This window comes from Bufo gargarizans, chromosome 5 (genome assembly GCF_014858855.1).
Source record: "Bufo gargarizans isolate SCDJY-AF-19 chromosome 5, ASM1485885v1, whole genome shotgun sequence".
Lineage (NCBI taxonomy): Eukaryota > Metazoa > Chordata > Amphibia > Anura > Bufonidae > Bufo > Bufo gargarizans.
In genome coordinates, this window is record NC_058084.1 from 360,135,270 (window position 1) to 360,156,206 (window position 20,937).

General features: G+C 46.3%; 1 protein-coding gene across 2 annotated transcripts in view; it reads left to right on the forward strand.

The window, feature by feature from the left end:
- KAT2B (lysine acetyltransferase 2B) overlaps positions 1–20,937 on the forward strand; it is a 120,691-nt gene that overhangs the window by 31,217 nt on the left and 68,537 nt on the right. For both annotated transcript variants that reach the window (XM_044294495.1, XM_044294498.1), the window contains exons 2-4: positions 11,791–11,917; positions 15,371–15,516; positions 16,515–16,604. In XM_044294495.1, the coding sequence (XP_044150430.1) occupies positions 11,791–11,917; positions 15,371–15,516; positions 16,515–16,604 (363 nt within the window). The remainder of the gene's footprint in view (positions 1–11,790; positions 11,918–15,370; positions 15,517–16,514; positions 16,605–20,937) is intronic.

Below are 20,937 nucleotides of genomic sequence, written 5' to 3' on the forward strand. Positions count from 1 at the left end.
AAAAAAGGTAAAAAAAAATAGATTCTATCAAATTACCAGTGGGTTTCAGGGGGTCCCATTCCTTCAAAATATGTATTAGTGACCTTGGTTTTGCAGAACATGTTCCATTTGTGCAGATATTACCAAACTGTGTAGGGCATTTGAAACAGAACATGACGATATTGAATTGCAGAGGGTTCGGAGAAATTGAAAGGTTAGGAAAAGATAAAACAAATTAAATGTAGGAAAATATGAGGTTGTCTGACGTACGTGAAAGAGAACATTTCCAACAAAAATGTAAGTCTCTAGTATAACCTTTTCTATAAAGTTTTCTGTAAAAAGTTTTAATATACTGTTGAAATATTTCTGCAGGTGTCACCATCAGCTCCTACTGGGGATGTTTTTTATGCTCTAGAACCAAGGCATCATTGACATAGGGGTTGTAATCAAATTAACACAATTCAGAATTATATTCTTATAGCCTGTCCACACCTAAATATATTGTATATACACTAAAAACACTTAAACTCCTTGCCTAATATTTTGTAGCTCCCCTCATGCTGCCAAAACAGCTCTGTGATATCTAGCACCAAGACCTTAGCAGAAGATCCTGTAAAGGGTTTGTCTGGTGGGATACATTATTTTTGAGAAAGGACAGAATGGTGTGAAACAATAAATGAAGCATTACTCACCTCACCGATTGTAACAGTCCTACAGGCTCACCTGAGTCAGAGGACAGCTGGCTGGAGGTAGGAGTGGAGCCCAGTGGCAAGGACCGCAGGCAGGTAGTAGGTGCAGGAAGTCTGGCAGAGGCGTAGTCGGTAGGCAGGCGGTGGGTCAGGGCATGCGGCAGTAAGCGTGGTAAGACAATCCGGATGGCAACGGTGGTAGCAGTTCAGTAGGTAGGGACAAAGCAGAAGAGTAGTCGGTAGGCAGGCGGTGGGTCAGGGCAGGCGGCAGTAAGCGTGGTCAGACAATCCGGATGGCAACGGTGGTAGCAGTTCAGTAGGTAGGGGCAAAGCAGAAGAGTAGTCGGTAGACAATTCCTGGTCAGCAGTGGACTTCCAGTAGTAGCAAGAGCAGCAGATGAGGAGAAGCTTGATCAAGGCTCAGGAGCTCAATAATCAGCAAGCTAGAGTGCAAGGGGCTGGACTTATATAGGGAAGTATCAGGTGTGGGGAATCAAGGGTGATGAGCAAGGCTTGGCAAGACTGAGGTTACATAATAGGTTTCAGGGAGGAATGTCCAGAGAGGATGGTAGCCTAGTAAGCAGGGCTACTGCCTGGGATGTGGCTGGTCACGGGTTCGAATCCCGACAGTACTCCCCCCCCCTTCCAAGGTGACCTCCGGGCACCACAGGGGCAGGCTTACCGGGGTGCCGTTGGTGGAACTCTTTTACCAGTCTGGGGGCGTGGACATTCTCTTCTGGCTCCCAGGAGTTATCCTCGGGAGGGTAACCCTCCCACCCAATTAGGTATTGTAGTCTTCCCCGGTGGATCCTGGAGTCGAGGATCTTTGCGACAACGTATTCTTCTTCACCCTGTACCCTCACGGGTGGTGGTGGGGGCGAGTGGCGGCCTGTGAAGGTGTTCTCCACGTATGGCTTGAGGAGTGAGCAATGGAAGACAGGGTGCACCCTAATGGAGTCCGGAAGGTCGAGCCGGAACGTGACCTCATTGATTTGTGCGGTGATCGGGAACGGACCCATGTATCTTTGGGCCAACTTTTTGGAGGGGACCTTCAATCTGAGGTTCCTGGTGGACAGCCACACCTTGTCTCCCACATGGAAGCCCGGGGTGGGTTTGCGACGTCTGTCTGCTCCCTGTTTAAAACGCCTCTGGGCGAGGTGGAGGTTGTCTATAATGTTCTTTTGTGCCTCCTGTAGGGTTGTTAGGCGTTCGGCCACTGCTAGGAGGGTGGAGGCGACGGGCAGGTGGGGAATGAACACCGGGTGCGAGCCTGTGTTAGCAAAGAAGGGGCTGTGCTTGGTTGAGCTGTGCTCAGCATTGTTGTAGGCGAACTCGGCCGTGGGGAGATGGTCAAGCCAGTCATCCTGCAGGTGGGAGCTGAAACAGCGTAGGTACTGCTCTAGGGTCTGATTAGTTCTCTCAGTCTGCCCGTTTGACTGAGGGTGGAAAGCAGAGGACAGGTTCACTTTAACCCCGAGCGCCAGGTAGAAGTTCTTCCAGAACTTTGAGGCAAATTGTACGCCTCGGTCGGAGACCACGTCGTCCGGGATCCCATGCAGCCTGAAGACCTCTCTGAGAATTAGATCGGCCGTCTCTTTGGCGGTGGGTATGCCTTTGTAGGGGATGAAATGGGCCATCTTGGTGAGACGGTCGACCACGACCAGGATGGTGTTCATCCCTTTTGAAGGAGGAAGGTCTACCACAAAGTCCATGGAGATCGAGCCCCATGGGCGGGAGGGAATAGGGAGGGGTTGTAACAGACCCACGGGAGAGGAACGAGGAGTCTTATTGCGGGCACAGACCGCTCATGAGGAGATGTACCTCTTGATGTCCTCCTTTGTATGTTGGCCACCAGAAGGAGCGGGAGACAAGCTCCTGGGTCTTTCTTGTGCAAAAATGGCCGGCCAGCTTGGAGTCATGGTTGAGTTTGAGCACCTTGAGCCGTGCGATTTCTGGTACATATAGTTGTAGGTCCTGATGAAACCAATGACCGTTCTTAAACGTAAGGCTGATATTCCCTGTGGGGTGGGCGAGGAAGGGGTCATTTTCATATCCTTCTTTGATTGTGCCCAGGAGTTCTTTAGAGTAGGTGGCCCCTACGACCCTTCTCTCAGGTAAGATGTTATTTTGGCCCTTGTTACTCTGTGAGGGCTCGGAAAACATTCTGGAGAGGGCGTCAGCCTTGCCGTTTTTTGATCCGGGGCGATAGGTGATGAGAAAGTTGAAGCGGGAAAAGAATAGGCTCCATCTGGCCTGTCTGGCTGAGAGTCTCTTAGCGCTGCGGATGAACTCGAGGTTCTTGTGGTCAGTTAGTACGATTATGGGGTTGGTGGCTCCCTCCAGCAGGTGTCTCCACTCAGAGAAGGCATCCTTGATCGCCAGTAGTTCTTTGTTCCCGATGTCATAGTTCTTCTCGGAGGGGGACATCTGGCGGGAGAAATATGCGCACGGGTGTAATAGCATCTTCTCCCCTGTCCGTTGTGACAAAACTGCCCCCACCGCGGAGTCTGATGCATCCACTTCGACTGTAAATGGGAGCTCGGGGTTCGGGTGGATTAGGATTGGGGCAGAAGTGAAGAGGAGTTTCAACTTGGTGAAGGCCTCCTGGGCCTCGGGTGTCCAGGAGAAGGGGACTGCCTTCTTGGTGAGTTGGGTGATTGGTGCTATGACCTTGGAGAAGTTCCGGATAAACTTCCGATAGAAGTTGGCGAAGCCAATGAATCTTTGTATCTCCTTCTCGTTTTTCGGAACGGGCCAGTTCATCACAGCTTGGACCTTCCCCGGGTCCATACTTAGGCCCTCTGGGGAGATGATGTATCCGAGGAACTGAGTGGTGGTTCGCTCAAACTCGCATTTCTCTAGCTTGATATAGAGAGAGTTCTGTCGGAGTCTCTGCAGTACCCTGCGGACGTGTTCGCGGTGCTGCTCGAGGTCTTCAGAGAAGATCAAGATGTCGTCCAGGTAAACGACTACAAACAGATCCAGCATGTCCCTGAGGACGTCGTTAATGAAGTGCTGGAAGGTGGCGGGAGCATTGCAGAGTCCGAAAGGCATGACCAGGTACTCGAAATGACCATAACGTGTCCGGAAGGCGGTCTTCCATTCGTCCCCAGGGCGGATTCGGACGAGGTTGTAGGCCCCTCGAAGGTCGAGTTTAGTGAAGATCTTCGCTGCCCGGAGTCTCTCAAGGAGTTCTGAAATCAGTGGGAGCGGGTACCGGTTTTTTACGGTTATGTCGTTAAGCTTTCTGTAGTCTATGCAGGGACGCAGGGAGGAGTCTTTTTTCTCTACGAAGAAAAAGGGGGCTCCCGCGGGGGAGGTGGAGGGCCGGATGAACCCCTTCCTCAGGTCCTCGTCCAGGTACTCTTTCAGAGCCTTGAGTTCAGGCTCTGAGAGGGAGTAGATACTGCCAAAGGGTATTTCGGCCCCGGGCAACAGTTCTATAGGGCAGTCGTAGGGTCGGTGTGGTGGCAGCTTGTCTGCGTTTTTCTTGTCGCAGACATCCTGGAACTCGCGGTATTGAGAGGGTAGCAGATCCTTGACGGATAGTTTTGAGATGGTGGTGTCTTCGGGTGGAAGGACGGGTTTGTGGGAGCAATTTAGCGAGCAGAACTCGGACGGGAATCGTATGCAGCGGGTTTCCCAGTCCACCGAGGGGTTGTGGGTGGCCAACCATGGGATGCCCAAGATCACTGGGAACTTCGGGGAGGCGATCAGAGAGAAGTGGATCTTTTCACGGTGATCTGGTTCTATGAGGAGTTGTAGTTCGGTGGTCTCGTGAGTGGCCGGCCCCGAGGAGAGTGGAGATCCGTCGACGGTTTCCAGGTCAACGGGGGCTGCCTTGATTGTCAGTGGAATATTCTTTTCGCGGGCGAAGGTTAGGTCCATGAAGTTGCCTCCCGCCCCGGAGTCTAACATCGCTGAACAGGGGAGTTGTCGCCCCTCAATCTCGATGAGGATGGGGACGATGAAGTGGGATCCATGAGCCGCCGTGTTGTTATTTTCAGGGGCTGCTGGTGGGGTTGGAGTCTGTGGTTGCTCCTTTAGTTCCGTGACGGCAATAGTCTTTCGGATCTTATGAGGACATTTGATGGCAAAATGACCCGGCTCCCCACAGTAGAGGCAGAGGTTTTCGGCCACCAGTCTCTCCTTCTCAGCTGTGGATAGAGACCTACGTAGAGCGTCGACCTGCATAGGTTCAGTTGCTGACTGGGGGTCGCGCTGGGCGGTGGAAGAGAAGGAATAAGTGGGTCTGTGGTCCAAGGACCAGAGTCTTTCTTTCTTCCTCTCGGAGAGTCTCTGATCTATCCGGATGCATAACTGAATGAAGTCATCCAGATCGTCCGGGGCCTCAACTCTGGCAAGTTCGTCCTTTATTAATTCGGACAGGCCTCGCCGGAATTGGCTCCTCTGTGCCGCTGGGTTCCAGGTGGTGTCCGTGACCCAACGGCGAAACTCAGCGGTGTATTCGGCGACGGAACGTCTCCCTTGCTGCAGACTATGTAGTCGCGCCTCGGCTGTCGCACAGCGGTTGGGGTCGTCGAAGACTTGGCTCATTGCGGTGATGAAGTTGTTTAGGTTGTTCAGGAGCTGACTGTTAGTCTCCACGTATGGTGATGCCCATGCTAATGCTTCATCCGTCAGGAGATTGACCATGAATAGCACCTTCTTTTTCTCGGTGGTGAAGGGGGCCGGGTACATCTGAAAATACATGCGGCATTGGTTTAGAAACCCCCGATACTGGCGTCTGTCACTGCAGAATCTTGATGGGAGTGGCATGCGGGTGTCTGCAGCCGTGCCGCGGACGTCCAGGAGTTGCCTCTGTAGTTCAATAATCTCGCTCTGTTGGCTTTGGACTACGACTTGGAGCTGGGCAAATTTCTCCTGATATGTAGTACCAAATTCTTGAAGTTCAGAGACCTGCTTACGCAGAGTGGCCATTGCGGACTCCATAGTGTGGCTGATTATTCTGTAACAGTCCTACAGGCTCACCTGAGTCAGAGGACAGCTGGCTGGAGGTAGGAGTGGAGCCCAGTGGCAAGGACCACAGGCAGGTAGTAGGTGCAGGAAGTCTGGCAGAGGCGTAGTCGGTAGGCAGGCGGTGGGTCAGGGCATGCGGCAGTAAGCGTGGTAAGACAATCCGGATGGCAACGGTGGTAGCAGTTCAGTAGGTAGGGACAAAGCAGAAGAGTAGTCGGTAGGCAGGCGGTGGGTCAGGGCAGGCGGCAGTAAGCGAGGTCAGACAATCCGGATGGCAACGGTGGTAGCAGTTCAGTAGGTAGGGGCAAAGCAGAAGAGTAGTCGGTAGACAATTCCTGGTCAGCAGTGGACTTCCAGTAGTAGCAAGAGCAGCAGATGAGGAGAAGCTTGATCAAGGCTCAGGAGCTCAATAATCAGCAAGCTAGAGTGCAAGGGGCTGGACTTATATAGGGAAGTATCAGGTGTGGGGAATCAAGGGTGATGAGCAAGGCTTGGCAAGACTGAGGTTACATAATAGGTTTCAGGGAGGAATGTCCAGAGAGGATGGTAGCCTAGTAAGCAGGGCTACTGCCTGGGATGTGGCTGGTCACGGGTTCGAATCCCGACACTGATTCCCCACCACTACTATTCCAATAGTTTCCTCGTCCCCATTAGTCTCAGCTTCCTGAGGAGATGCCCATTCAGCCAGTCATTGGCTTACGTAGGTCCCCATTGCAGCCTGTGATTGACTGAATGGGTAACCTGGTTAGTATTGGAATGTCAAGAGCAGAGGATCGGTGCGGTGAGTAATGCTTCTTTCATTTTTTATATCTTTCTGCTCCTTATCTAAAAAACATACAGACAAAAAACTCCTTTAAGTCCTTTAAATTGTGAGGTGGAGCTGTCATGGAGTGAACTTATTTTTCGAACACTAAATATAAGGAGGTGGATGGGCACGAACTGTATTTAAAAAATTGTGGGGCAGCCTGCGTGCATCATATAAACAATATGGAACAAAAAGCAGACACATGCAGCAGAATAGTGCACACCGGTATACAGCAAAAAATAAAGTAAAGTGTTGTCTGCCTGGGGCTGAATGTGAATTGTTTCATAGCAGTGGCACTGTGGACCTTTTTTGGGGGGGTTGGAGGAAATTACCATGAGGGTAATAAGTGTAGTCAGTTTTGCTTCAGTCTGTGTTGGAGTATTTTGCGCCAAGTTTACAAAATGTTGCACGTTGTTTGTTAAATTTGGCAGATCTTTAAACCTAAAACTTTTGTGCCTAGAAAAGCTACTCCAATTTCTTTTTAACTCTTTCCTCGCCTATTGGAGTGAATTTGCTCCTTGTTTTTTCACGACTTTTTTTTTAAAGTTGCAGCGATTTTAAGTCTGGAAGGACACTAATTAGCATGGCTAACCATGACCACTTTCCCATCCACTTTTCAAAACTGGAGTGAGTGGCATAAAATGTAAAAAGTGGCACATTTATGTGCAAAATAAGCCCAAAAAGTTGCAAAAGCACTCCTTTGTGACTTTTTAAAGCCAGAATGGCAAGTGCAAGGCTTGCTAAATCCTCCCTTTCCTTGTATTTGCCTTAATATGAATTTGGTTTTTGTCAAGATTGATTTTGTTGCACATTTTATCGGATAGATTTTATTGACCTACGGCTCTGTGATAGGATCCTCTGCTCACGTGGTATAATCATTTGCATCTAGTGTGTTTTCACTGCTAGTTGTATGTATTTCTTTAGACAATCTTTACATTACAGATGAGCCTCCATCAATCAAAACCATTACTATCATGTCAGAATGGGAAAGAAAGGTGATTTAAGCAATTTTGAGCGTGGCATGGTTGTTGGTGCCATACGGGCCGGTTTGAGTATTTCACAATCTGCTCGGTTACTGGGATTTTCACGCACAACCATTTCTAGGGTTTACAAAGAATGGTGTGAAAAGGGAAAAACATCCAGTATGCGGCAGTCCTGTGGGCGAAAATGCCTTGTTGATGCTAGAGGTCAGAGGAGAATGGGCCGACTGATTCAAGCTGATAGAAGAGCAACGTTGACTGAAATAACCACTCGTTACAACCGAGGTATGCAGCAAAGCATTTGTGAAGCCACAACACGCACATCCTTGAGGCGGATGGGCTACAACAGCAGAAGACCCCACCGGGTACCACTCATCTCCACTACAAATAGGAAAAAGAGGCTACAATTTGCACGAGCTCACCAAAATTGGACTGTTGAAGACTGGAAAAATGTTGCCTGGTCTGATGAGTCTCGATTTCTGTTGAGACATTCAAATGGTAGAGTCCGAATTTGGCGTAAACAGAATGAGAACATGTATCCATCATGCCTTGTTACCACTGTGCAGGCTGGTGGTGGTGGTGTAATGGTGTGGGGGATGTTTTCTCGGCACACTTTAGGCCCCTTAGTGCCAATTGGCCATCGTTTAAATGCCACAGGCTACCTGAGCATTGTTTCTGACCATGTCCATCCCTTCATGACCACCATGTACCCATCCTCTGATGGCTACTTCCAGCAGGATAATGCACCATGTCACAAAGCTCGAATCATTTCAAATTGGTTTCTTGAACATGACAATGAGTTCACTGTACTAAAATGGCCCCCACAGTCACCAGATCTCATCCCAATAGAGCATCTTTGGGATGTGGTGGAACGGGAGCTTCGTGCCCTGGATGTGCATCCCTCAAATCTCCATCAACTGCAAGATGCTATCCTATCAATATGGGCCAACATTTCTAAAGAATGCTATCAGCACCTTGTTGAATCAATGCCACTTAGAATTAAGGCAGTTCTGAAGGCAAAAGGGGGTCCAACACCGTATTAGTATGGTGTTCATAATAGTTCTTTAGGTGAGTGTATGTAAGGGTTCTTTCACACTAGCGTTAGAAGAATCCGGCAGGAACTTCCGTTGCCGTCACTGCCTGACGGATCTGGAAATCCGTGTGCAAACGGATATCATTTGTTTCCAGATCCGTCTGACAAATGCATTGCAATACGGGATCCGTCGTTCCATTGTCATCCTGAAAAAATGGATCTGGTATTTATCTTTTTAACAGATTTAAAGGTCTGCGCATGCGCAGACCGGGAAACCGGAACCGTTTTTCCAGACCACTTGGTACCGAATCCGGCATTAATACATTTCAATGGAAATGAAGTGTTCTGGGATTTTGGCCGGAGAAAATACTGCAGCATGCTGCGGTATTTTCTCCGGCCAAATACCGTAAAAGGGCCTGAACTGAATACATCCTGATGAATACTGAACGGATTGCTATCCATTCAGAATGCACTGGGACAAAACTGAAGCATTTTTATTCCGGTATTGAGCCCCTATGACGGAACTCAATACCGGAACTCATTACCGCTAGTGTGAAGGGGGCCTTAGATGACTATGTTTTGGTGTAGGTGCACATTATAACCATATCCCAGTGGCGCCCCTCTCTGGAGGCTTGCGGTTGTGTTTCTGAGCTCTTTTAGTGCCTTTCAGGAAAGTGCTAACCAAGCCTTTAATTAGCCTGACTGAGTGTGAATGGAATGCCATTAATTTGTGCCCTCTCTCCATCACTTCTTACTGTGATACTTTGTTGTATTAATTTGCTAGAGTAAAAACTGCCAGGCATCCATTATTTTATATGTCGATGAATAAACCTAATGGTTACTGTTAAATAGAAAGATTACAGGATAGGATTTCTCTGCAGTCCATGGAATATTTAAGTGCAGACATTAAAATGTTGCATTGGCAATCGGCAACCATTCTCATTTTTTATATTGTGCTGTAAAAAAAAAATGAAAACAAAGCCAAAGTAAAATTAACTTTTTAAAGGGGCTTTCTGAGATTAAGATTTTGGTGACCTATCCTCAGGCCTTCAGCTTGCCAGGCACCGCGCTGTTCATTGTATAGCAGCCATGTTGGTATTGCAGCTTAGCCACATTCACTTGAAGGGCACCGAGCTGCACCTAGGCCACGTGACTAATGAACATGATTGCACTGGCTGCGACACTCACTGGAGCGCCCGCTACCTGTTCAGCAGATCGGCATGGGTGCTGGGTGTCGGACCCCAGCCCATCTGATAATGATAACCTCTCCTGGGCATAGGCCATCAATATCAGAATTGATAGAAATAATTAACTTGTGAGGCAGTGGAATTTGCTGCACTGATGAATGGTTTAGGCTAGTTTCGCATATGCGGCAGCAATTCTGGCAGGTTGTTGCCAGATGCAATCGGATTGCCTGCCAGCCCCATTAACTATAAAGTGGTCCGGCAGAGATCTAGCTGCAATCCGGCAAAAATGCCAAGTGTTGACCAGACAGAAATCGCTGCATGCTGTACCGGAACTGGCAGCCGGGTCAGATGTGAAAGTATCTTAAAAAGTGTAAATACCCTGTAAACTGTTCCCCTTTACAGATGAATGTACCGTATATCGTTATAGATGCATTTGGTTGTATTATAGTTATATTTGGGAATTCTTTAACGTAGATGGACCAAACAATGGAACACTAAGCGCTCTTTTTACACGAGCGGATGCCGTGCGGGTAATCTGCTGCGTGAAAGACAGCCAAGCCACGACGGTCTTAATAAATGTGCCCCTTAGGGCTCTTTCACACGAGCGGACGCCGTGCGGGTAATCCGCTGCGCGAAAGAGAGTCAAACTCTGTTCCGGACAGCAGAGACACGGAGCATTAACATGATTAATAATGCTCTGTGATCTTTTTATTAAGACCGTCGTTTTAGAACCTGCGCTTTCAGTGGATCCACCTGCGCCTCTCCATAACTTCGGTACATTTAGACCATTTTCTACGCCTAAAACAGGTGTAGAAAATGGTAAATGAGATGGGCCTACCCGCCTGTACCCTTCCCCGCCCACTCCATGCCTACTTTTTTAGACCTGGCGCAAGCGGGGAAAAGTTGCATCTAGCAGTGTGCGATGCACCTTTGCACTGCAATCTGCAACAGAAATACACAGCATAATATAGGCGTATTTCTGTTTAATAAATGACCCCCTTATTTTTCTAAACCACTAAACCTCCCCTTCACAGCTGCCACCTTCCTCATTGAATGGGGTTCCCTTATCAAAACGACTTCTTTCAATATGACCTATTTGGCCACATAGAAATCACAAAGGCAGTGGCAGTCATTATCACCAAGCAAACCACACAAAGACAAGGGGCACAAGAGATCAGGAGGCCCTTTGCTGCAGGGGCGCTTTAACAATAGGGCACAGAATGCATCTTTCCCAGACAACCTGGCAGCTGGGCCCCCGGCAGTAGCACCACTTTCACCTGCATCTGCATCCTCACTACACAGATACAGGTGAATATGCCAGCTTCCCACTCCACTATTGACTCTGCAACTGGTGGTTTTGTGCTGGTAGGCATGGTGAAGTGACGTCATTATGCCTGCTGAGCCTAGCCGCCAGGCAGACCGGAGCAGATCTGCACGGAGAGATCTGCCTCCTTCTTCATGGGAACAAGGGCTAGTTGAGTATTCATTGTGAAGACAGTAAAGGGGCACCATATTGTGTTCAGGGTACATGACAGTGTACTGAATTGCATTGCGAGTACATAAGGGACATTATATGGTGTTACGGGCATATCATTGGGCACCATATTGTGTTGGAGCCGTAAAAGGGGCAACATAGCATATGAGAGGCGCATAAGGGTGCATTATACTCTTTAGGAAATAGAAAAGGAATACTGCAGCACTCTGTGTCTTTCTTCAAAGATACTTCAAATGTATTCACCAAGACGTATGGCTAGCCGGAGTCGATCATCAGGGCTTTTGAAACTGGAGACGTAGAGAAGAATTGCAACATAAAAAGCTGTTGTTTTGTGACTCCTGTTCTTCAGATCAGGTCTCCATCCTTTGCTTTGTCTTGCTACCAGTGAAAATATAGCACTTCAGGTGGATTGTCTGTTGCCCAACGTACTAGGTACCGGAGGTGTTCAGTAAGAACTTACTAACAAAAATTGGGAAAATAAAATAAATCAGTTGTCACCATGTTGAACAAGAGACGTGAGGAAAGTGAAGTTCTTGTAATTGCTCATTCTCATCAACTTATCCTGTAAAGTAAGACATTACAAACAATACATTGAGTCATTTTTGCATTACATACTAGTAATATTATCTATTCATATTTCAGGCTGATGAAACATGTAAATGCAATGGATGGAAGAATCCCAACCCCCCACCCACACCACCCAGAATGGATTTACAGCAGACAGTTGTGAGCCTCACTGAGCCATGTCGTAGTTGTTCTCACACACTTGGTAAGAAAGATTTTTTTATTGTGACTTTTACTAGGATTAGAATATATTAATCATGATATTTTTACACTGAACAAAAATATAAATGCAACACTTTCGGTTTTGCTCCCATTTTGCATGAGCTGAACTCAAAGATCTGCAACATTTTCTACATACACAAAAGAACCATTACTCTCAAATTCGCAAATCTGCCTAAATCTGTGTTAGTGAGCACTTCTCCTTTGCCGAGATAATCCATCCCACCTCACAGGTGTCGCATATCAAGGTGCTGATTGGACAGCATGAATATTGCATAGGTGTGCCTTAGACTTCCCACAATAAAAGTCCACTCTGAAATGTGCACAGTTTTGCCTTACTGGGGGAGGGCGGGGGGTCAGAAAACCAGTCAGTATCTGGTGTAGCCACCATTTGCCTCACTCAGTGTAATACATCTGCGTCACATAGAGTTGATCAGGTTGTAGATTGTGGCCTATGAAATGTTGGTCCGCCCCTCTTCTATAGATGTGCGAAGTTGCAGAATATTGGCAGGAACTGGAACACGCTGTCGTATACACCAATCCACAGCATCCCAAACATGCTCAATGGGTGACATGTCCGGTGAGTATGCTGGCCATGCAAGAACTGGGATGTTTTCAGCTCCCAGGAATTGTGTACAGATCCTTGCAATATGGGGCCGTGCATTATCATGCTGCAACATGAGGTGGTGGTTGTGGATGAATGGCACAACAATGGGCCTCAGGATCTCGTCACGGTATCTCTGTGCATTCAAAATGCCATCAATAAAATGCACCTGTGTTCGTTGTCCATAACATACGCCTGCCTATACCATAACCCCACCGCCACCATGGGCCACTCGATCCACAACGTTGACGTCAGCGAACCGCTCGCCCACACGACGGCACACACACGCTGTCTGCCATCTGCCCTGAACAGTGAAAACCGGGACTCATCCGTGAACAGAACGCCTCTCCAACGTGCCAGACGTCATCGAATGTGAGCATTTGCCCACTCAAGTCGGTTACGATGACAAACTGCAGTCAGGTCCAGACCCCGATGAGGACGACGAGCATGCAGATGAGCTTCCCTGAGATGGTTTCTGACAGTTTTTACAGAAATTCTATGTTTATGCAAACCGATTGTTGCTGCATCTGTCTGGGTGGCTGGTCTCCGACGATCATGGAGACGGCTTATGGTAGAGAAATGAACATTCATTGCACGGGCGACAGCTCTGGTAGACATTCCTGCAGCCAGCAAGCCAATTGCACGCTCCCTCAAACGTTGCGACATCTGTGGCATTGTGCTGTGTGATCAAACTGCACATTTCCGAGTGGCCTTTTATTGTGGGAAGTCTAAGGCACGCCTGTGCAATATTCATGCTGTCTAATCAGCACCTTGATATGCCACACCTGTGAGGTGGGATGGATTATCTCAGCAAAGGAGAAGTGCTCACTAACACAGATTTAGACAGATTTGTGAAAAGTATTTGAGAGTAATAGGTCTTTTGTGTATGTACAAAATGTTTCAGATCTTTGAGTTCAGCTCATGCAAAATAGGAGCAAAACCGAAAGTGTTGCGTTTATATATTTGTTCAGTGTATTTGCATTGCCTTTAAAGGTTATTGTCACTTGAACCTGTTGACCTACTTACTGCCTAGTTTGAGCCCAGGCAGTTTTAAGATGTAAGAAAGTAAACGGAGGAGATAGACTTAAGGATGAAAAATTAAAGCATAACAAGAGAAAGCTAATCTGCTGGCTCTGAATTTGACCCTGAATTCTACGATGCAAGATACTGCAGCTGCCTGACTTCATTTTAGAATTTCTGTTTTTTAAGTTGTGACCTTACATTTATGGATGAGTTTCCAGTGTAGTTTCTGTTTGGTTTGGCCACCACAGTTCTTGTTAGTCAACACTCTGGTTCCAGGTTCTGATATTACAACAAGCTTTAGAGTTTTATAATAACTGTTACAGCGGCGGCTGCGAGCCACCACTGCTCCACCCACTTCGCCTGGGGACCTAGACCCGCCGCCTGCTACCTTCTTCCTGGCGGGCTCTGTCACTCCACGCAGGCTCCACGCAGGAGCTGTCGGCCTGGTGTTTCTCCTGCAGTGAAGTTCAGATCCCTGTATAGAGGGTAAAGGTTGAATTTGAGGGGACTGGCAGGATAATGCCATTATGATTTGACCAAATGCAAATCTGTTGGTTGACACATTGGTTCCGCACCCACTGCCAAAACAATAACAAGATATTACTCTCAGAATTGGCTGTTAATTAATATGATGGTTGGCAGGATTGGGTGGACATAGCCCTAACAGTGTTTGCTGACCAAAGACAGTATAAGATATGCTGTGACTGTCTATGGAGTGGGAACCAAACCTCTGAGACTTGCACAATGTCCAGAATTAAAGGGGTTCTCAGGTCTCATAATGAATTTTTTCATCTGTATTCAGTACCCCAAACAATGCATATTTCTACTCCAGATACTTGATTTGCATATCAGCACTTTCCTTTCTTGACATGAAGGGGCGCCACTGGGCACTGAGTAGAGGCGGGCTTGGGCTCTTCATGGAGCCGGGCTTGGGCACTTGCAAGAGGTGAGCTTGGGTTCCTGCAACTGATGGCCCGCCGGGCACTTGGATCAGAAACAGCAATATTGCTAACAAAGGTAGAGTTGTGATTAGGGTTGAGTTGCTGTATCCAAACCCGATTCTTTAGAAAACTATGTTAAGAATACTGGCTCCATCCTATTGTAAAGTGTATTGCCCTCACAGAGGTGTTTCCGAAGTTTCAGCAAATATCGCGAGACTTACTTCGTCTCACCTCTACCATGTGTCACTTTATTGGCATAAATTACTGTATCAAAATACGAAGCCGAACTCAGCTTCGTGCCTCATTAACCAAGCAGAGTTCAGCTTCGTATTTTGATAGAGTAATTTATGCGAATAAATTAAGTGACACGTGATAGAGTCAAGACGAAGTAATTCTCGCAATATTTGCTGAAACTTAGGCAAGACCTCCGCAGAAGCAATACATTTTACAGTAGAACAGAGGCGATATTCTTAACATAGTTTTTAAAAGAATCCGGTTCAGATACAGCAATCCGAACGCGATTTGCTCATCCCTAGTTGTGATGATGGTAAACTGAAATAGAATGGATTGCCATTCACTACACGCTGGAAAGAGGTGACAGATTCCCTTTGATATATGATTCTGTGATATCATGCAGTGTGATGGATAGCCGTGAAAAATCTTTTTTTTTTGTGGCAGCACTGCATTAATAATGAGATGTTCTGGAGAAACACTGTCCAGTAAGATTTGGCTAAATTATATCTGTAGGTTGACACTTTATCGTCATCGTGAACACGCTATGTACCCAACTGGACCACTTAGCCTCTGTGTATCTACGTTATAAAAGACAATATCCCGGCATCATTTCTTTCTTCACTTTACTGTCTTTCAGCTTCACATGTTTCCCAGTTAGAGAATGTATCGGAAGAGGAAATTAATAGACTCCTGGGGATTGCACTGGATGTGGAATACTTGTTCACTTGTGTACACAAGGAAGAAGACGCTGATACCAAACAAGTCTATTTCTATCTCTTTAAGGTACTGCGAGATGTTCTCAGTCTGATGTTGTTACATATACATTTATCTGGTCAGATGACTTGAGTGCCATGCCTTAAAGGAGTTGTCCAGAATTTGCAACGGTGATGTGTTCGCAAGCAGTACATCACTGCAGTCACGAGCCGATTATGGGACATGTCATCGCTGAGGCCAGTCGTTGGCTGCAAAAGCACATGTGTCTCTGTCCCTTCTGGAAGTTTACATGCAGGGAACAAAATGCAGCGAATACAGCAGTGGATCCAGACAGTTTGAACCGAGTGACGGGAAGCAATTAAGTATGCTTCTATTCACAGGTCCAGCAAGGATTGTTTAGGGGGGGTTAAGGTAGAAGGGAATCCTGGACAACCCATTTAATCCAGACCTGGCCTTCTTGCTACTCTACAAGTTATCAAAAAATCAACATGGTTCCTCAGGACCAGCACTGACGATACCATACTAAAACCATTACTTGAGAATTTTACTTAGCCTCTACATTTATATGGATTGTTATCATTATGGTATGAGGGAATCAGTCGCCCGTTTAGAGACCCTGAGACTCTGAGCAAAATGTCTTTTTGCTAAAATTCGTATTGAACAGCTCCTAGTACATACAAAACACTACACTTGCCAGGGAGTTATCATATTTATGAGTTCCCGGATCTCACCGCCTTCCTAACCCCTTGCGTTGGCGTCACTCTATACAGATTTCAGTAAAACGGTGGCTGGGGCAGTTCAAGACATTAACCCAGCATTTTGTTCAGCGTGTCTGCCACCAATGTATACTGCCCTCAAGTGGAGTGGCATAAAACTGGGGACCGATTCCTTTAATTTATGATGAAGCCATCTTTATCACAATTATAAACTAGTACATTATAAACATCTTAGGTTTTGTAGGATTGTTGAATGAATGCATATAATCTCCCCCACCCAAGTTAATAAACTAGGATAGGCTCAAAATGCATACTTTCTATTTTATCTAACATTTTACCTTTCATATTTAGCTTTTACGAAAATGTATTCTGCAAATGGGGAAACCAGTGGTGGAAGGATCTCTGGAAAGTCCGCCATTCGAGAAGCCCAGCATTGAACAGGTAATAGATCTGTAGTAGTTTCTCATTAGAACACCTGCCGCACTGTCTGCAAAGAAATGATTACCTTTTTCTTGAGAAATTGTTTTGTCCCTGAAATCTTTTAATAGACTGTACTGTACTGACAGCTGCTGGTTTGCTTTTTCACTATGTCTGTATCATAGGTTACAATGAAAATATCGCTAAACTGTGAACAGAAAGTCAGAAAACCATATCTTATTAGCAGCAGTAGATTGCTGGAACTGGTGCACTATTTTTCCTGCTACGTGAAGTTGTCTCTTTCAGAGAACAACCCAGTGACTAGAGATCATCTGTTCTCACTAGGCAGAGAGCGCTGGGAGTGATTACTTTCCCTGCAGTGACTCTGCAGAAGAAATGAAGAATTAAAGGGAACCTGTCATCAACTTTATGCTGACCGTACTGAGGGCAGTATAAAGTAGTAATAGAAATGCTGATGTCAGCGGTGTGTCACACATCAGCTAAAAGTAAGTGATTGCTGAGAACCAGCATCATAATCATTACAGCCCAGGCTTTGAAAAAAAGAGTCATATCTACACGAGAAGAGTCCTGGTTATACATAATCTCCTGCTCTCTTGTCCATCTGCTGCTGATTGGCAGTTCTCTACTAGAGAGAAAGGGGGAAAACTAGGTAGAAGACTGTCAGTCATCAGCAGATGGCAGGAGAGCAGGAATTCATGTATGACCAGGACTCTTCACAGGTGGCCGGGACTCTTTTCCAGGCCCAGTCTGCAATGATTGTGATGTTGGTTCTCGGCAACCACTTACTTTTAACTTATAAATGACAGACCGCTGAAATCAACTCACCTGTCACTACTTTATTCTGACGTTAGTATGGGCGGCATAAGGTGGATGGCAGGTTCCCTTTAAGGCACTATGTGAAATATATAGAAGTTCATATAATTCATCACCGGTCCTCTAGAGAGAGAGCTACTCTACCAAACGCACCAATACTCGGCTAATATTCCACGCTCATGTGAAAAGGGAACAACCATTTTAAGATTTAACTGTGTAGCTTTAGCTGTGTCAATTTAGAGGGAATATGTCGCCTATACTTTTTTTTTTGCCAGTTGAAACTAGATAGTGACACATTGTAGATTTATTAATTCTTTTTCCTGAGCAGGCTGCCATCTTGACTGGGGTGTTAACATTTAGAGATATGGTTTACATTAATATTACGATTAATCGGCATGATCCACAACACGCATATGTACTGTATGTGTAATATATACAGTGGTCAGCCATAACAGTACACTGTCAGGTGAAGTGAATGACAATGGCACCTGCCACAGTGAGATGTATTTCCAATGTTTTCTGTCCATATGGCTTACGTTTGCATAGTTTTATACTCCACCACCACTTTTTAGTATTAGCTTCTTCAGTTTATTTTCTCATTCCGTTGCGTGGGCAGTTTAGTTCATTTAACATTCCAATTCTTGTGACTGCACAATTTCAGACCTAAAAATCGCTGAATCAAGAGTCTGTCATCGTGAAATCATTGTGGCTCCATGGTCAGTGCATACAGCCTTCTTTCAGCTTGTCACAGGGAAAAAAAACAAATCAGCCATTTTAAATCCGGGAAATCTGAATTTTCTGTAGTCAATACGCTTGTTTACGTCGGTCCAATGACATACAGCAGATGTAGCACAAGAAATCTCATGGAATAAAATCATTTCCTCAAACGTTCTCCGATTTTACAGATTCTCAGTCATCACTCTGTATGCTTAGGCCTCTTGCACACAGTTTTTTTTTCCATTTCCTTTCCGTTTTTTGCGTTCCGTATACAGACCGTATACCGCAAATTTGCGGAACGAATCCATTTATACTGTCGTGTGAATGCACCCTAACGGACAAGGATAGTACTGTTCTATTAGGGTCCAGATGTTCAGTTCCGCAAAAAAACGGAATGCACACGGATGTCATCTGTATTTTTTAGCGGATCCGTTTTATTGCGGACTGCAAAACACTGAGCAAGCCATACGGTCGTGTGCAATAGGCCTTAGATTGTCCACTACAGCCTTGTGTTTTAATGCATTATATCAAGATCTGTTGATACGCAGTGCCAGAGCAGCAGCCATTAGCCCCTACTTTGGGTGGTCTTATTAGGTCTAGCACCAGGTGCACAATGCAGCCATTGCATATCATGTACGTGTAGTTCACTGCCGGTTTTCCCGTTTTCAATAGTGTCGAACAGATTTCATTGAAAGTCAGTTAAATCAATTGTATTAAAACACATGTAAAGTAAATTCCCCCTTCTTCCGCCTCACCACACCATAAAATAAGTTAGGTGTGGTTATGACCTATATGACACCCATTATTACACAAGGGGTCCCGAATTGCAGTTTTTGGTGGGAGAGGAGGATGAGCATGCACCATCAGGAAAATATAGGAGACACGAGTACTTGTTTTATACAAGGTCCAGTCATTTTTTATACAGAATAGGGTAGTACTGTTCACATAAAGCTCTAGTTACGTGGCCAGGATCTGTGTATGCAGAGAAAGGGAGTGGATTACGGTGTAAGGAGTGCAGGGGATACTGGAAATTATTTTGATAAAAGTGGAGGAGTCCGTTGATAGGCCTGTCTAATAAAATGGTTTTTTAAGGGGACTTCGGCTACATTCACACAAATGGGAAAAATGGCCGTGTGACTGCTGTTTAAGTAACAGCCATCACACAGCCATTTTTAAAATCAATGGGCTAGTCATATGGCCGTTTTCTTAACGGCCAGTGAATAGGACATGTCCTATTTTGCCCGTTTTCATTGCCGGACAGACCCAATTGAGATCAATGGAACCGCTTTTAATGACCCTTTAGACAGGAGTGCACCTGTTTAATGGCTGTTAAAATGGGTACAAAAAGGGCCTTAAAAACAAAACAAAAAACCTCATCCACTTGACGTCATCAGCGGGGGCTCAGGTCCTGCTGTCTCCAGGGAGGAGGACACTCACTCCTCACAGGAATGTGCTCCCAGCGTGATGACGTCCCCATGCTGAGAGAGCAGGTCCTTTCCTGCTGCATTCAGTGAGGAGTGAGTGTTCCCGCACGTTCAAGTGGATGAGGTTGTTTTTTTTGTTTTTTTTTACACAAGCAGAATAGGGGCCAAAGAGGGACATTAATAATACTGGGGGCCACTAATTGGGGCCTTAATAATACAGGGAGCTGCCAATGGAGGCAGGGACGGACTGGGAACTTAAAGTGGCCCTGGAAAAAAATACTAAAAGTGGCCCTGTTTTGTTGTCCGGTCCACATTGATGGAAGGCAAGGCCAGCAATACCATAGTTTGGCACATTATACCACCTCAACAGAGCCAAATACCAAAGTCCATCACAAAATACTGCCGCCAGCAGCACAAAATACATCCCCAAAAACTTCCACTGGGGGGCTGTGATGAGGGCCCAGGCAGCCCCCTGGGCATCGGCCCACTGGGAAATTTCCCTGTAAAGTCTATGGCCAATCTGCCCCTGAATGGAGGCATCATTCATACTGTGGGCTGCTAATGGAGGCATTATTAATACTGGGAGACATTATTAATACTGGGGGCCACAAATTGAGGCATTAACAATACTAAGAGGGCACTTATGGGGGCATTAATAATAGTGGGTGCCACAAATGGAGGCATTAATCATACAGGGGGCACTATGGATGACATTATGGAGGGCACTGCAGGGGATGGGATAAAAAAAAAGAAAAAAAAAAGAAAAGGCAGTTGAATTCATCCATTTTTTTATGGCCATTAAAAACTGATGCAAAACTGCCATTAAGGCCTCATGCACACGACAGTATTTTTTCACTGTCCGCAAAACGGGGTTCCGTTGGTCCGTGATAGTTTTTTCGTCCGTGGGTCTTCCTTGATTTTTGGAGGATCCACGGACGTTTTGGTGTCCGCCTGGCCGTGCGGAGCCAAACGGATCCGTCCTGAATTACAATGCAAGTCAATGGGGACGGATCCGTTTGACGTTGACACAATATGGTGCAATTGCAAACGGATCCGTCCCCATTGACTTTCAATGTAAAGTCAGGAGTCCCTTTTATACCATCGGATCAGAGTTTTCTCCAATCCGATGGTATATTTTAACTAGAAGCGTCCCCATCACCATGGGAACGCCTCTATGTTAGAATATACCATTGGATTTGAGTTACATCGTGAAAACTCATATCCGACAGTATATTCTAACACAGAGGCGTTCCCATGGTGATGGGGACGCTTCTAGTTAGAATATACTAAAAACTGTGTACATGTCTGCCCCCTGCTGCCTGGCAGCACCCGATCTCTTACAGGGGGCCGTGATCAGCACAATTAACCCCTCAGGTGCCGCA